Source organism: Schistocerca cancellata, chromosome 8 (genome assembly GCF_023864275.1).
Source record: "Schistocerca cancellata isolate TAMUIC-IGC-003103 chromosome 8, iqSchCanc2.1, whole genome shotgun sequence".
NCBI lineage: Eukaryota > Metazoa > Arthropoda > Insecta > Orthoptera > Acrididae > Schistocerca > Schistocerca cancellata.
The window spans coordinates 320,600,411-320,617,735 of NC_064633.1; the positions used below are offsets into that span (position 1 = coordinate 320,600,411).

General features: G+C 39.9%; 1 protein-coding gene across 3 annotated transcripts in view; it reads left to right on the plus strand.

Moving 5' to 3' along the window:
• The window catches only part of LOC126094912 (myogenesis-regulating glycosidase), a 693,284-nt gene extending 678,736 nt beyond the window's left edge, over positions 1–14,548 (plus strand). The window contains exon 12 of one of the 3 annotated variants that reach the window (XM_049909552.1): positions 12,667–14,547. In XM_049909552.1, coding sequence (XP_049765509.1) covers positions 12,667–12,984 — 318 coding nt within the window. In that variant the 3' untranslated portion in view covers positions 12,985–14,547. Of the gene's footprint in view, positions 1–12,666 lie in introns of all 3 variants that reach the window. The other 2 variants (XM_049909551.1, XM_049909554.1) reach the window with 2 other exon arrangements.
• The last annotated feature ends 2,777 nt before the right edge of the window (positions 14,549–17,325 follow it).

Consider the following 17,325-nt stretch of genomic DNA (forward strand, 5'->3'; position numbering starts at 1 on the left):
TACGGAAGGCGAACTACTCGCTGTTGAGAGGAATGTCGTTACACGTATTGCCAAATGCATTGAGGTTGACGGATATCATTTTCAGAATTTATTGCATTAATGTGTTATTTACAGGCAATCACGCTGTAACAGCATGCGTTCTCAGAAATGATAAGTTCACAAAGATGCATGCATCATATTGGAACAACCGAAATAAAATGTTCAAACATACCTGCGCTCTGTATTTTAATTTAAAAAACCTACCTGTTACCAACTGTTGATCTAAAATTGTGACCCATATGTTTGTGACTATTACAGCACCATGTGTCAAAAGGGAAAAAAGTGGTCCAACTAAAACATTCATATTTCTTTACGTACTACACGAATATTTAATAAAAACGGGGGTTCCTAATTTAAAAAAAAAACGCAGTTGATATCCGTTTGATCTATGGCAGCGCCATCTAGCGGGCCAACCATAGCGCCATCCGGTTTCCGCCTTCAAGCTAGACACGTTTCGTTCTTTGTAGTTTTTTCGTTTGACGCTTATTTCGTGAGATATTTGGCCCAGCCACGATCAGTGGATCACCCTGTAGATGTCGACATCATTTTCTTATGATATGATAGCAATGTATTATTCAAATTTTATCACCTGACGGTAACGATTTTATATTTCTCCTAAGACAGTACTGTGAATACTTTTATGTGAGAACCTGATTATAGTCAGACGACTGAAACTGGTTTTATGACAGGGATACACTCCAACGCCACCGGCAAATACAGCGACACGTACGGAGCCTTATTACAGCAACGAAACGCCAAGACTGGCGCCTGACCTGCACACGACTCAACGTCACCCTCTCTATCAACTCCTCCAAGTACTGGTCCGCCTTCCATCGCCTTACTGGTTCCCTTTCTGCTCCCCACTACCCCCTTCTCCATAACGATCGTCTCTTCCTGACCACCTCAGTAAGGCCAACCACTTCGCTTCCCACCTTTCCGAGGTCTTCTCCATCCCAGATGATCCCCACTTTGATTATTCTCTTTTCCCCACCATCATGGAACGTGCCGATACCTCGGTCACTCCCCTTGCTCCTAGTCTCCAGTACTTAGGGTAGTTGCCCCCCTCCGACATAAACACTCCCATCACAGCACAAGACATTAAACTTATCCTCCGGTCCAAACACAACACTGCCCCTGGTCACGACTGTGTCATCTACCGCCATCTTCGAGAAAGACCCTATTCCTTCCTGACTGTCCTCCCCATCTCAATAACGTCATCCTCTCTACTGGCTTCTACCCTGACCTGTGGAAGACTTCCCACGTCCTCTTATTCCTCGCCGGCCGCGGTGGTCTAGCGGTTCTAGGCGCGCAGTCCAGAACCGCACATACTGCTACGGTCGCAGGTTCGAATCCTGCCTTGGGCATGGATGTGTGTGATGTCCTTAGGTTAGTTAGGTTTAAGTAGTTCTAAGTTCTACGGGACTGATGACCACAGATGTTAAGTCCCATAGTGCTCAGAGCCATTTGAACCATTTGAGCCATCTTATTCCTCAAACCCAACAAGCCCCCTTCTGCTGCCTCTTCCTATCATCCCATCTGCCTCACCTCCGTCTTCGGTAAGGTCTTTGAATCCATCCTCTGCCACCGTATCCATCAGCACCTTACTCAACACCACCTCCTCTCACTTACCCAGTGTGGCTTCCGACCCTCCTTCTCCACTGAAGACCAACTCCTTAACCTCGTTCATCTTCTGTCCCTCCAGCTCAACTCTCGTCGCTCTGCCATTTTTGTTTTCCTTGACCTCCAAAATGCCTATGACCGTGTATGGCATCCTGGTCTCCTCTTTAAACTCCGAACCTACACCCTGCCTATCAATTTTGTCCATCTGGTCGCCTCCTTCCTCTTGCACTGTCCTTCCTATGTCACCCTCCACAACACCATCTCCCGTCTCTTTTATCCCACTGCTGGTGTCCCCCAGGGCTCTGTCCTCTCCCCTCTCCTTTATCTCTTGTATACGGCTGATATTCCCAAGCCACCCCCACCAGTCCACCTTCTCCAGTATGCTGATGACACCGCCTTCCTGGCTCTCTATCCTACCCTTTAACAGTCCCAACATACCCTCCAAACCAACCTAACCGGTTCACCACTTGGTGTACCCAGTGGTTCCTCCATCACAACCCCTCCAAAACCCAGGCAATCATCATAGGCCGCACCACCTGCTCCTTTCGTCTCCATGATTTCTACATCACCCTTTATGGTTGTCCCATCCAGCTCACCCCCACCCTGAGATACCTTGGCCTCACCCTTCACCGACACCTCCCCTGGACCCCTCATCACCAGTCCATCCGCCTCCGCCTTCTGAAACTCCTGTCTGGCAGGACATTGGGATTGCATCCTTCTACCATCCTCCACACCTACAAATCCTGCATCCGTCCTATCCTCTGTTATGCCAGCATTGCCTGGATCTCCACACCCACCCGCTTTTACAAGGCCCTCCAAATGCTCGAATGCCATGTACTCTGCCTTGCCTTCCGTATCCGCCTTCCTTCCCCCACACAGATCCTGTATGATCTGATCCCCTTCCCCCACCTCCTCCTGTTCCGCCAACATCTCCACATCCTTTACATTGTCCGTAGGCATGATCCCCCCACCCCCTGGTTTCCTCCTTCCTCTCCACCCCCCACCTGTTGCCGCGCCTCTATCACTGTATCCCTCCCTCTCTCCACCACACCCTCCACCTCCTTCATCAGGGCAGTTTCCAGCGCCTCCCCCTCCCGGATGTTGAACTTCGCCATGACATCTACCCTTCCTTCCAACTATAACCTGGCCTTGTCCCCCCCCCCTCCCCAGGGCCCCCTTTTTCCTCTCCCCTCCTTCTCCCAGGGAGGATTTTCCTCCTCTCCCCTCCCCCCCCCCGAGACCCTGCACCCCATCCTTGCCTCTTTCCTTCCCACATCCCTCCCTACCTGGCCCTCTTCAGCGTGCCCCCTGCCCATCTCCCCCCTCCCTTCCCCACTCTCCCTTCTTCTGGTCTCCCTCATCTCCTTGCACCTGGCAGATCCTCTGTTTTGATCATCATCAGTGTGCCACGTCAGTGTTGTGTTTAGTGCTGTTTCTCCTGTGCGTCAAGAAGTGTGATTTTAATTGTGTGCTGCCTTGAGGGTCGCTGTCAGTGTTTGTTACGTGCTACGCCATCCGCCGATACTTTTATGCTCCAATCATACTGTGCCTTGTGTTCTTTTAATTGTCGCAGTGTGTGGTTTTTTTGTGTGCGCTACTTTTTTACGGTTTTTATCTCCATTTTACAGTCGCCCCTTTTTTTGTCTATTGCCTCCCTCTTTTTAATATCTATGTTCACCATATTCTCTCCTTTGTATATTTTTAACTGTCTTCTATTGTTTGTTCTATGTCTTTCAGCTGAAGAGCAGCGCATATGCTGCTGCCAGCCCGCCCCGATGGGGAATTGAAATACAATAAAGAAAAAAAAACTGGTTTTATAAGTAAAAGTACTTTACCAGCAGCTCAAGATGGTAATAAGAAAATTTTCAAATGTATGAGAGCTGTGAGGAACCGTCTCCTAAAAATGTATTGGAAACTTTTTTATTTATCTTCATATGGACTATCCAGGATCAATTAACGACAGTTCTTTGTCTTCCTCTGTCGTTTGCTATTTTTCCAGTACTTCTCTTCATGTTAATGTTTCCTTTCTTTTGTCCATGTTGTTCCTGATTTCTTATTTATTCTGCCTAGAAAGTCATCTAAATTTAGTATTTTACTGTCGGTTTATGTAGGTATGATATGCAGCCAGTCCCTTTTTATGCTTCCGTACCTCAATCAGTAAAAATGGAACCCTTATGGGATCACTTTGTTGTCCGTCTATCGGTCTGTCTGTCTGTTTGTGTGTACGACTTTTCCGCACAACCATTTCTCTCAGGAACGGGTGGATGTATCAAGTGGAAATTTGTCACATATTAGGGTCTACTGTTCCTTGCCGATGTAAAAAAGGGGTTGTTCTAGGTCAATGCAATCAAAAGATACGGCCATTGATGTCACATACTCGTATTTTGATACTCGCAACCTCGCTCACCAAAACATATAGGGTACTTCCCGTTCACCTCCAATCAAGAAATATGGCAAGAACCAAGGTAACACAATATTAACAAGGAAAAAAAATCCGAAAACTGTTAATTTATAATTATATCATAGGAAAAAATATTTCTTTTGTGACTTGTTCGTTTTCAAGCTTGAAACTGAAACATTCTCGAAAGTCTTTTAATCCCTTGGGTCGGTATCTTGCCGGTATAAACGTAGATAAGAGGCAAAAACTGTCGAGATCCTCGATTCTCGGAACTCATCGACTGTCCATACACATAAACAAGTTTGTACGGAATCCTAAGAGCACGAAACTTACTCCAAACCCGCCAATTTCTCTATTTAATACCGTTTATTTTACGATTAATTTTTGAGGCACTTTGGGACCGTCGTCGGATGACGGTATTACAGGAACATGATTTTCTAGACCAAATGCAGTTTGACGCTAAGGTTGTTGCGCTGGCGAAAATATCAGAAATTTAGGCTTAAGTTAACAAAATGTTTACGAAAAAGGTTTTATAGCAAATGGACACCGAACGTAAATACAAGTTTGCGGATGCTAGTCATTCCATTTTTCCGCATCGTTATCTTTGACAAGAGATGCATTATATCATAGAACAACATATTTACAAGCATTGAGACAGACTCATGGGCGTCCATATCATGGTTTGCGGGAGGTGGGGTCCTAGACGTGAGGGTATGAAACATTTTTAAGATCTTTGAAGGCGAATGGCGTCATAAAAGAACTCCAGTTCTGACCCTGTTAAAAATATTTGTAATATCAACTTTTATTCTTTCTTCTCCCGAGAGCTAGGATGTGTACCTGAATTGAACTTTTGTCTTAGAAACATGGCAATATACTACTACTACTACTACTACTAATAATAATAATAATAATTAAGAATAAAGGTAACAGTAAACTACCAGAGTGAATGGTTGCAAAGTGTGAAACAATTAAAAGCATGGTACCATACTTCCAACTGATGATGAGCCTGCAGTGGCTCGAAAACTAGCTAATGGTACGATACATCATATTTAATTGAAAAGGCAACTGTGTGCATACCATGCCTACATAAACTGCTAAGTCAAGTCAAAGTTGCATAACGGCTATAATAAATTAGTACTTTATTCTTAAAAGAGCTTCTTTCTGGTATTTGTAAGTCTTTGATGTGGTTTGTTTTTAGTTCTTTGACACATACTGTCTTTTCCCATTCCTTCAACTACCTTGTATTACAGGGGCACTCCAATTTGGCACTATAGTCGTGCTGACCCAATGCCATGTGACATCCAATTTTCTGTGCACAACTGGAAAACCTCCAGCAACATGACCTCACACTTTAATGTATTCCCATTGAGTAGTTAATGTTCCGTACATTACTTTATCTAGCTCGTTCTTAAGTTTTTCAGGGCAGTGTTCTATAATTAGAAAGCATATTCGCATTTAGAATACAAATTTTTGCTTGTGAAGGCACAGATGATGAAAATATCCAGAGTGCCTATGAAGCATTAGCTGGGCAGCCAAGTGATGTGGATAAACTGAATGAAGTGTTTTGGGTAGTGGGAGAGAGTGAAGCTGAGGAGATCAAGGAATCCCTTTATCATGCATGGCATGATTTTCTTATTATAATTACACTTTATAGTTAATCATTCTCTAAAATTTTGCCAGTTTTTGTCAACAATGAGAAGTTGTCAACTCAGTAAAATACTTATAACTGTATGAAATTGCAAGCTGTACATATCATCTCTAATCAAAGAGAAGTATAGTCTGGAGGTGACGTTTCAACTAGGGTTACCATATGGAAAATTTTTAAAGTAGGGTGTTTATTAAAGGAAAGGAGGATAACTTTTAAAAAGGAAAGAACTCTCAGAAAGGTATTTACTAAGTGAAATCTCATAAGCACCTCTACAACTTGAACTTTCTTCTGAACAGGTGAACTGTTTTCTACAAACAATGACATTGTATTTAATGAAGTATTACTTGGTCCAACAAATTTTCTGTTCTTTCTGCTACTCAAGTTTCTCTCAAGATCCCCAGACCTTTAGTTTCCAATAACCATAAAAGCTGTTACACATTTTACATTTTGCCTCACTGTCACAACACCCTTCTTTAAAATAAGGATATTTTTGCTTTTGTTAACCTGAAATTTACGCTTCCTCTTCTTATGCCTGTTACAAACACTATCCAGTGGTTCTTTCACTGGTCCCTGCCAATGTGCTAACTGCAAGTTTTTCTCAAGAAATTAGTATTACAGAAAATAATAGCCAATAGAAAGAGACATGACAGTGATATTTTTTCTTCTTACTCACACCACAGTCTAACTCCAACTTTCCAACCATGACCCAGATATTTGAGGTTAATACTGAACCACTTGGAACTATTTCTTTCACACTTCATGGACTCATATAATACTATACTTGTTTCAAATTTAAGGATTTTTCATTGTTAAATTACACTACCTGACAACAAAGGTGAAGCACCAAGAAGGCATTGCTGGATGTCAATGTAACTTCTTACACATACACACCAATGGTAGATAAGTAAATGACTGTAATTGCAATTTTCTGTGAAAGATGCACTATGTGATCAAAAGTATCTGGACACCTGGCTGAAAATGACTTACAAGTTCATGGCACCCTCCATCAGTAATGCTGGAATTCAATATGGTGTTGGCCCACCCTTAGCCTTGATGACAGCTTCCACAGGCTGGAAGGTTTCTTAGGGAATGATTGCCCATTCTTCAAAGAGTGCTGCACTGAGGAGAGGTATTGACATCAGTTAGTGAGGCCTGGCACGAAGTCGACATTCCAAAGCATCCCAGAGGTGTTATATAGGATTCAGGTCAGGACTCTGTGCAGACCAGTCCATTACAGGCATGTTATTGTTGTGTACCCATTCCGCCACAGGCCGTGCATTATGAACAGGTGCTCAGTCATGTTGAAAGATGCAGTCGCCATCCCCAAATTGCTCTTCAGCAGTGGGAAGCAAGAAGGTGCTTAAAACATCAATGTAGGCCTGTGCTGTGATAGTGCCACGTGAAACAGTAAGGGGTGCACGCCCCCTCCATGAAAACACGACCACATCATAACACCAATGCCTCTGAATTTTACTGTTGGCACTACACACACTGGCAGATGATACACACTGGCAGATGATATTCACCGGGCATTCACCATAATCACACCCTGCCATTGGATCACCAGATTGTGTACCATGATTCATCACTCCACACAACATTTTTCCACTGTTCAATCATCCGATGTTTACACTTCTTACACCAAGCGAGGCGTTGTTTGGCATTTACCCGTGTGATGTGTGGTTTATGAGAAGCTGCTCGAACAAGAAATCCAAGTTTTCTCACCTCCCACCTAACTGTCATAATATTCGCAGCGGATCTCTGCCTATTACACATTACAAGCTTCTTCAACTGTTGGCAGTATCTGTCAGTCAATAGACGAGGTCAGCCTGTACGCTTTTGTGCTGTACATGTCCCTTCACATTTCCACTTCACTATCACATTGGAAACAGTGGAGCTAGAGATGTTTAGGACTTTGGAAATCTCTTGTACAGATGTATGACACAAGTGACACCCAATCACCTGACCACGTTCGAAGTCCACGAGTTCTGTGGAGTACCCCATTCTGCTCTCTCACGATGTCTAATGACTAATGAGGTCGCTGACATGGAGTAGGTGGCAGCACAATGCATCTAATAGGAAAAACGTATGTTTTTGGTGGTGCCCTGATACTTTTGAACACATAATGTGCAACTTCCATCAGAGTGCATTAGCTTTGTTGATGTTTAGTGTTGTTCCCCAGACTGGTAGAATATATAAAATATGTGAACAGCATCAGATGTTGAGTTTTCATATACTCATGTGAGACAGTGTTATCATCAGCTGACAGAGTTTGAATGGTGCCTTATGTGGGTCTCCATTTGGTAGGCTGCTTGAACCAAGCAATATTCAGATGGCATTCAGACATGACTTAGGACTGCATGAGAATGTGAGGGCAAGCATACTCATAATCAAGGTTCCAGTTTACAAAGTCTGACCAGGGAGGATCACTATATTGAGTGCCAAGCATATCATAACCCATTCACATCAGTGCTTGCCATCTGAGAGCAAGTAATGTTCTCCCTGGAACATTCTGTGTCATCCCAGACCTTTGGTCAGAGACTACTAGCAGTTGGACTAGTGAATTGCTGTCCCATGCAAAGACTGCCATTGACATGACAACTCAAACTGCCACATTTTGAGTGGTAGCATGACCAGGAAACATGGACTGCTGATGAATGGCATTGCATTGTGTTCAGTGAAGGATTGTGGTTATTTACTGTGCCAAATGACCACTGTCAGTAAGAAGGTGGTGACCTGGGGAGGTGTCCCATTCTTCAAATGATTTGAAGAGGCATAGTGGTAACACTCTTTGTGTCATGGTGTGGGGAGCCATTGGCTATATCCAACTCACAGCTGGTAGTGACTGAGGGAACTCTAACAGCACAATGGTATATCATGGATATGCTGCATCCTCGTGCATTATCTCTCATTGACTCTATCATAGGGCCATTTTACAGAAGAACTGTCATTGTGGACAATGTTGAGATACTCCCATGGCCAGAAAGATCCACACATCTGTCCCAAGTAGAACATTTCTGGAATGAGCATTAATGTTATCTCTGACCCATTACCAGTATCCAGGATATCAAGAACCAGAGAAAATAGTTGTGGGCTAGCTTGCCTTATGGGAGGAAACAACAGCATTATGACACCCTTCCCAACCAAATTAGTGCATGCATCCAGGTCAGAGGGGGTGCAACACCATACTGATATGTTAGCTTGTACTGCCAAGTTCTCTGTAAATTTGACTCAGTTTTGTAATTGCTACACTAAGATCACATACCCTCTCAGTCCATAAGGTTTCATTTTGTTTCCTCCCCCTCTTCTGGGCATTTCAGTTTTTTTTTTTTTTTTTTTTTTTTTTTTTTTTTTTTTTTTTTTTTTTTTTTTTGTCGGGCCGTGGCATTAGAAATGTACACTTGGAACAAGGGAGAAATTAAATAAAACAAATAAAAAATCGTTCAAAACATTTTAAATGTTAGATTCATATAGAATAAAATTCAAACATTTGATGAGATATGCAAATGGCTGCTGGATACGACCAGCATACAAAAAAAAAAGAGTACATGTCGTCCTTTTGCTGGATGAGGGTAACTCTAGTTTCAATAAGTTTCCAGCTTCTCAATTATCCCCTGAAAAGGTTATGTCATTAATAAATTTGTATGAACTGCAGGAAGACTTGAATATAATCAGCATTTGGTGAAATGACTGACAGCTGACCTTCAACTTGTAATACATGTTGACAGACAGTATAACTTTGTCAGTCACTCCAAAGATAGTATCACAGTCTTAAGAGAAGTCTAAGTTTTATTGACAGATTGACTGACATTAATTGAAAAAAGTCAAAATGAGCATAAGGAAAGGATGTAGAGCAATTTAACAAATAAAAAACTCCACCTGAACAGGCCATGAAGGCCCAATGTTACCAAATGGCTGCCATGCCATCCTCATCTTACGGACATCACTGGATGTGGGTATGGAGGCGCATGTAAACACCACACACTCTCTTGGCCGTTGTCAGTTTCTGTGACTGGAACACTACTTCTCAGTCAAGTAGCTCCTCATTTTGCGTCATGAGGGCTGAATGTGCCCTGCTTTGCAACAGCGCACAGCAGACAAGGACAATCTCCAATCCAAGTGTTGGCCAAGCCGACAGCACTTAACTTTGGTGATCTGATGCAAATCAGTGTTCCCACTGCAGCAAGGCCAAGGACAATTTAAGAAATGTGCACTATTGGGACAGGGTCCTCCAACCTACTGTTGATTTGTATAGTCAGTATTTTGACAATGGGTTTGTTGTTAGAGTTGATTATGCATTAACACACCTTGTGAAGAACTTCCTCCATGGAATAACCTGCAATATCTGCCATTGTGAACTGGACTGGACATGCATGAGACCATTTGAAACTTTCAATGCATGATCATTTAAATCTGCCTCATACTCTGGATGTTCTTAGTTAGTTAGTTAGTTATATAGTGGAGATGCTGAATCGCATAGGCACAATAAAAAGATTCACACAATCATAGCTTTCAGCCATTAAGCCTTTGTCAGCAGTGCGAGTGTATACCCGTCCTTTTTTCCCCCTAAGGTAAGTCTTTCCGCTCCCGGGACTGGAATGACTCCTTACCCTCTCCCTTAAAACCCACATCCTTTCGTCTTTCCCTCTCCTTCCCTCTTTCCTGATGAGGCAACAGTTTGTTGCGAAAGCTTGGATTTTGTGTGTATGTTTGTGTTCGTTTGTGTGTCTGTCGACCTGCCAGCACTTTCATTTGGTAAGTCACATCATCTTTGTTTTTAGGTATATTTTTCCTTCGTGGAATGTTTCCTTCTATTATAACCATATATATATATATATATATATATATATGCAAACGAAACTTACACACACGTCTGCAGTCTCAGAGAGCTACTTAATGGCTGAAAGCTGTGAGTGTGTGAATCTTTTTATTGTGCCTGTTGCGACTCAGCAAATCTGCTATATGGTAGTGGCAACTTTCCTTCTCTGGTATTGTTACATTCCATCCTGGATTTTCCATTGTTTGATTAGTTAGTTATATAGTTAGTTAGTTTCATGCTCCATGGATTATTTTGCATGTCAATGAGTCATTTTACATTCACATCACAAATTAATTTTTAAATATAGCTACATGCTGAACATATAGATGTGAGTTAGTAATTCCTATGCACCACATTTTACACATTGCAATAACAGAAATTATTCTATGGAATAGAAGGAATAATCACAGAGAAGCTTTTTCAGTTTGTTTCCAAATTTTACTTCGCTGTCTGTCAGACATTTTTATATCACTAGGTAAGTGATAAAAAATTTTAGTTGCAGTGTTGTGCACCCCTTTTTGTGATAAAGACAACCTTATTATGGAATAATGAATGTATATTGCTTCCTGGTACAGTAATTACATTCATTGTCATTCCTTTTGAACTGCAGTGGATTCTTTACAATGAACTTCATGAGGGAATAAATATACTGTGAAGCAGTATTCAGAATGCCTAACTCTTTAAACAGTTGTCTGCAAGATGATCATGGATGAGTACCACATGTTATCTCACAGCATGATTTTGACATAGAAAATTTTCTTTCTTAAAGGTGAGTTACTAGAGAACATATTACATTATTGAATGAAAATATACAAAATGTGTCAACTTACTGATTTATATCTCCCCAAGTTTTGCAGTGATTGTAAGAGCAAATGTTGGGGAACTGTGTTGTTTTATGGGTTCCAAAATGTGCTTTTTCCAGTTTAAATTCCCATTAAAATGTACAACTACGAATTCTGGAGTTTGTCTTATTTGTTATTTACTCACCATGTGTTACACTTATCATTACTGTAGCACCCCTAGTTGTTCAGGACTGAATATGTTGTGTCCTTATAAAATTGAGTGTGAGACTATTTGCAGAAAATCAGTCAATGATCCTTTTAAGAACATTGTTTACCATTTTTTTCTGTTTCTGTATGTATCCTTGATTTATTATAATACTAGTGTCATCCACAAAAAGAACTAATTCTGCTTTTTATGTAGTAGATGAAAGATTCTTTACGTAATGAGGGACAGCGGTGGACCTCAGATTGAGCCCCTTTACTATATTAGCTGCATTACTAAGTACAACTTGTTAGATATGACATTATCCATTCATTGGCTATACTATCAATTCCTTAAAATGCCCATTTATGTAGTAGAATATCGTGATTCACACAGTAAAATGCCTTAGATAGGTCACAGAAAATATCTACCATCACTATTTTATTATTTAATGCTTGTAAAATTTGGTGAGGGGTCATGTAAATACATTCTCAGTGAGTAACTCTTCTGACACCCAATCTGTAATTTGCTGAGGATATTATTTTTTGAAAGGTAAGATACCACTCTAGAACACATCACCTTCTCAAAAATTGTATAATGAGCTCAGCAATGAAATAGATTGGTTGTTATTGGCGTCTTTCGTACCATCTTTCTCAACCAGGGGTTTGGCAATGGCATATTTCAGTCTCTCTGAAGAAAATGCCTTCAGTTAGTGATCCATTACATATTTCTCATGAGACTGGTCTTATTATATTTTTCCTACTGAGGAGGGAAGCTACCAAATAGTGTAACAAGCTTGATCAGAAATGTCTTGACACTCTGTGGACAGCATACTGAGGACAATTCACACATTTGACAATGCACAGGGCAGAGCAATGTGTGTTGAATGTTATCAGGCAGAACACTTTGCTTTCATACATGTGCATTTTTGAACAGACTATTTTTATTTTATTTCATAGTGAAGTAATTTGTGCTTAGTTTTTTATGATTTATTCATATATACTATTCTCTCTATGAATCTAGCCCCATACACATTCACAGGTATGAAGATAAACTAATTTTTATTTTATTTAAGCAGTTTAATTTGGTCTCTTTGTCCTTGGTTTGTTTCCCACGGTCTTCTTCCCATTGCTCAGCATGTAATATTTCTTCTTGTAGGTTACTCCAGTGTTGAAGAAGTTCACAGAAATGGCCTTGGTGTCAGGCCTGCCAGTCATCCGACCTCTGTGGATGTTGGATCCAGCAGATCACACCTGTCATCGTGTGCTAGATCAGTTCTCTGTTGGTGATGAGATACTTGTGGCACCAGTACTGGAGCCTGGTGCTGTGCATCGAGAAGTCTACCTTCCTGCAGGTGTCTGGAGAGATGGAATTGATGGAAGCCTGCGCAAGGGCAGTCGCTGGCTGCACCATTACCATGTTAGCCCTGACCACATTGCCTACTTCATGAAGATGCCAGACAACACTCGGTTTTAATGTTCTCATATCATTTTACCATGATGATTGATAAAGAACTTCATAAAAATGGTCTCCTTACTTGGAAGAGTACAAATGAATAAAAAGCATGAAGTAAAAATATTACTCAGAATGTAATGAGAGGAGTTCTCAGACTTCTCAGAGTGATTTCATTTCTTTCACAAGTTAAGGGGAAATATATCAAAAGCATGAAGTGCCTTCTATATGAATGCTCTAAACAGTTTTTGATAGTGTAACAATTTTGTCTGGTGTCATGTTATATGGTAGTGTTTTACATAGCATCTCAAGACTTCAAATGTTTGTTAGAAACATAAAGCATTCCATATTATGTACCTGAAATAGTGGTGTGCTACTCAGGAATATGTGTGTCTTCATCTCTCCTGTCTCTTAGATTATGTTGATATATGTAATTTTAAGTATGTCTTTTGTAGAAAATTCCAGAGCATGAATATTAGATGTACACTGAGAGATGTCATCAACCCTCTTTCACAGAAGCAAAGAAAATAAATGAGACAACAGAATCTCATGAACTGACATGAAGTTTTGTTATTAAGCTCTCACTAGGCATTGGTTCAAATATGAGAACAGATAACAGAAGATTCTTCTATGAAGCATGCAAAAAGTGTTCATGCTAACAATTACAGTGACCACATTAAAAGTTCACTGTTAGGTTTCTGCTTGGACTGTTGGTCTAGCTTTCATGAAACACTGATGAAGCAATTACATAATATTTTTACACTTTAAAGTCATTAGTATTTTTAAGAAGTTTTACTATAATGAGAGTGGCATTGTTTTTATTATGATCAAGAGACTGGGACTGGAAAATACTTATGTGCTTGTTACATATCTGTGATAGTTGATGTTTCATTGGTGACATGAATTGTTTTCATAATTATTGTTACATATGATAAAATATAAATGCAAAAGACAACTACATAGAAAGTGTAGTTTCATATTTGCTATCAGAAGTCAGACAAGTGAGAAAATTTGCTGTAGTGTTTAAACCTTCCATCAGATATATGCACAGAATATTTAAACTATAATACCTTGTTATTTTTAAATGCTAAACATTACTCAAAGTAAAATGACTTAGTGAAATAAGAACCTTGTAAGAGATGTAACTGAAGAGTCTTATAATCCTTAGAAAATGAACTGTGAAAGTTGGCATATTCACAAATATATTTTTTAAAAATTAGAGAAAATGTTCTAAAAGACACAGCAATTATATTACATGTATATGTTAATCATTTTGATGTAGCTTCAAGTTTTAATTTCATCTATCACTGAAGAGTCTTAATTTTTGAACACTGTGACCCAGTATTATAAATATATTGAAAGTCATAGGCAAATATATGACAATTTTGTTCCTCTAATTGTTTTATATTTTTTAATCCTTTTCTGTGAGGTGTAATACATACATTCATTTTTGTTAGGATTTTGAGTTGTTTCCAATTGTTAAGTGTAACTTGGAAAAAAATAAAATGGAATCAGAAACTGTGAACAATGACTGGGAAAGACTGTCAAGAAGTTCCCACAAAACCAGAGTGATGAAACCTTTATAATAAAGGAGTAGTCTCTATTTTGAATAGGTGCATACCTTTTTTTAAGAAAAGTAGAAAGCATAGAATTGTTCTCACATTGCATCAGTCATATTAGTACTTTTACTGCAAGGAGAATATAGTCTCTTAGTGAAATTTAAAGCATAGTTCCATGAAGATGCCATTGGGAACTTTATTGGCAGCATGTGAACTTTAGATAGGTTGTAGTGGGTCAGGCAGTGACTATAGTTTCAGCAGTGTTGAAAGTGTTGCTAAATGTTGAAAGATGCGTATAAATGTAGTTATCCCACAACAAAGCTGATATCTGGCCTTAATTAAACAGTAAAATCCAGTGATACATATAAGAGAATGTGGTATGTGGTGTACAAGGGTAGTTTAGTAATTAAACAGAGAAATAGCTGTACAGCAAATGTGATTCATTAAACTAGCACAATTTTTATCTACCTTTCCAGATAGTCCCCACCAACTTCTATGCACTTGCCCTGTCATCTTGTGAGTCTTCTTATCTCTCAGTGGAGAAGTCATTACCTTGGTCTTGATACCAGATTTGTAATTTTTTTCTTTACCTTTTCACTGCTGCTGAACTTGATGCCACAAAAGCTCCTTTAATGTGGAAAAAACAGATAAAAATCTGAAGTGGCAAGAAAAGGGCTCCCACCAACTTCTATGCACTTGCCCTGTCTTCTTATGAGTCTTCTTATCTCTCAGTGGAGAAGTCTTTACCTTGGTCTTGATACCAGATATGTAATTTTTTTCTTTACCTTTTCACTGCTGCTGAACTTGATGCCACAAAAGCTCCTTCAATGGGGCAAAAACAGACAAAAATCTGAAGTGGCAAGATAAGGGGTATGCTGAGGATGAGGTAGGAACTCCCAACCCACTTTACTAATAGCTCCTGGATCAGTTATGCTGTACAAGGTTGAGCATTGTCTGGAAGAAGATTTCCTTTCATCTGCCATCGTGGAAATTTCCTTTACAGTATGAGGCTGACTTTGTTTTCAGTCATGCCTGAGTAGTATAGGCTGTTGAGAGTGCATTTCACCTCCAGGAGTCAAAGAAAACTGGACTGTGGACATTCAAAAGAAGGTTAATTATTGCATTTTGAATTTCTTATGAACAGTGATTGAGGGTGTTTCTGCTGTGTGGTTCGATGATTGGATTCAGTCTCAGGATAATGTATCAAAGTTTCATCACACATGAAAATCCTGTCCAAAAATGCCTCACCTGTGTTACTGAGATGACATTTTAGCTCGACACAGATATAAAATCTCTGTTCTTTGTGATGAATGGTAAGCTATCTGGGAACCCATCTTGCAGTAATTCAGTTTGTTATGAACTATGGAATGAGTTGTCTAACTAAAGCTGTCTTCTTGTATAAATGAATCAATATGAGCTTGCAACGCCAAGATCAATACTGCTATCAGATATTTGTAGAGGTGGCCACCAGTTACATGTCTGCAGCTATGCACAAAACCCCACATTGTTCGCATAACTACTGTCCTCGTATTTGTTCAGCTGAGAGAATATTACTGACAGTTATACACTTTCTGAGACTAAAACACAGGTCACAGAACACTGTTCTTCAAAAGTACTTTCTTCTGGCAGGCATGCCTTATAACTAAAATTTAACATATTATGTTTACATAAATATTAATCACATAGATGACTAATGCACTCTGTAAGGTTGCTACTAACACATAAAAAAGTTTCAGTTCTGTGCATTAGACATTGCCTACACTATATATGTTTGACTGTTTGATTACTGAACGACCCTCATATGTCACACTCTTGGCATTGCAGAGAGATATCTTTTTGCAGTAGAGCTAGCAACTCTGGAATTTGGCCTGAATGAAGGAATGTGCTATTCACAGATGAATCCTAGGGAATGAGTCCCATTTCATGTCTACCTACTGGGGAACTACCATATTTGGCTGTTGCTGTCACATGGACATTGTGGAAGGAGACAAGTTTGGTGGTGGTTGCCTTGGTATTGAAGGCCTTATGTAGGGCAGGTGTACAAAGCTTAACATTTTCATTAGTGATTAAAGAAATGCATGTAATCCACAGAGATACACATGTGCAAGAACCATAAGGACATGTGTGACTTTTTGAAAGTGAAATTAGCTCAGACAACATGTTCAAGAACAATAAGGGCTGTCTACATTAAGCTGTTCTCATGGGTGAATTTTTCAGACATGACTATATTGTCCACTTTGATTGGCTAACAAAGTATCTGAAGCTGAGTTCTGTGGACAAAGAATGGGTAAGTTTCAGCTTATCAAGTGCCACAGAGGAGTATTACAGCTCTTCACTCATGTCTGTCTTGGGAATGGGATTAACTGTCAAAGAAATCTTGACCTATCTCACAGTGAGCAAGCCATGTTGCTGCCAAACATGGGCTGCAACTAGGGTGACCGTATTACCTATTAACTGTTTTAGTACATAATAATTTTTCAGTTTTGATATTTTACATTTTGAAATATGCACCTCCAACTAATTACATTGTTGAGATTGTTGTGTGGCAGACATCTTGTCATTAAGCTTTACCATGTTCTGTAACCCATCCAAAAACCTGTTCAGCAAATATTTTCTCATTTCATAATAATGGACACCTTTTGGATATCAGTCTAATCAGTGACATAATTAGAAAATCGACACTTTTTCAGTAAGTCATGGTCTCATTGTAGAAAGCATCCAGGTGCAATTCAGGTAACTTTTGAAGAAGTAAATTTGGGAGCAGTAAAATAAGACTGCACATACTGTCTGCATACAAACTACAGTA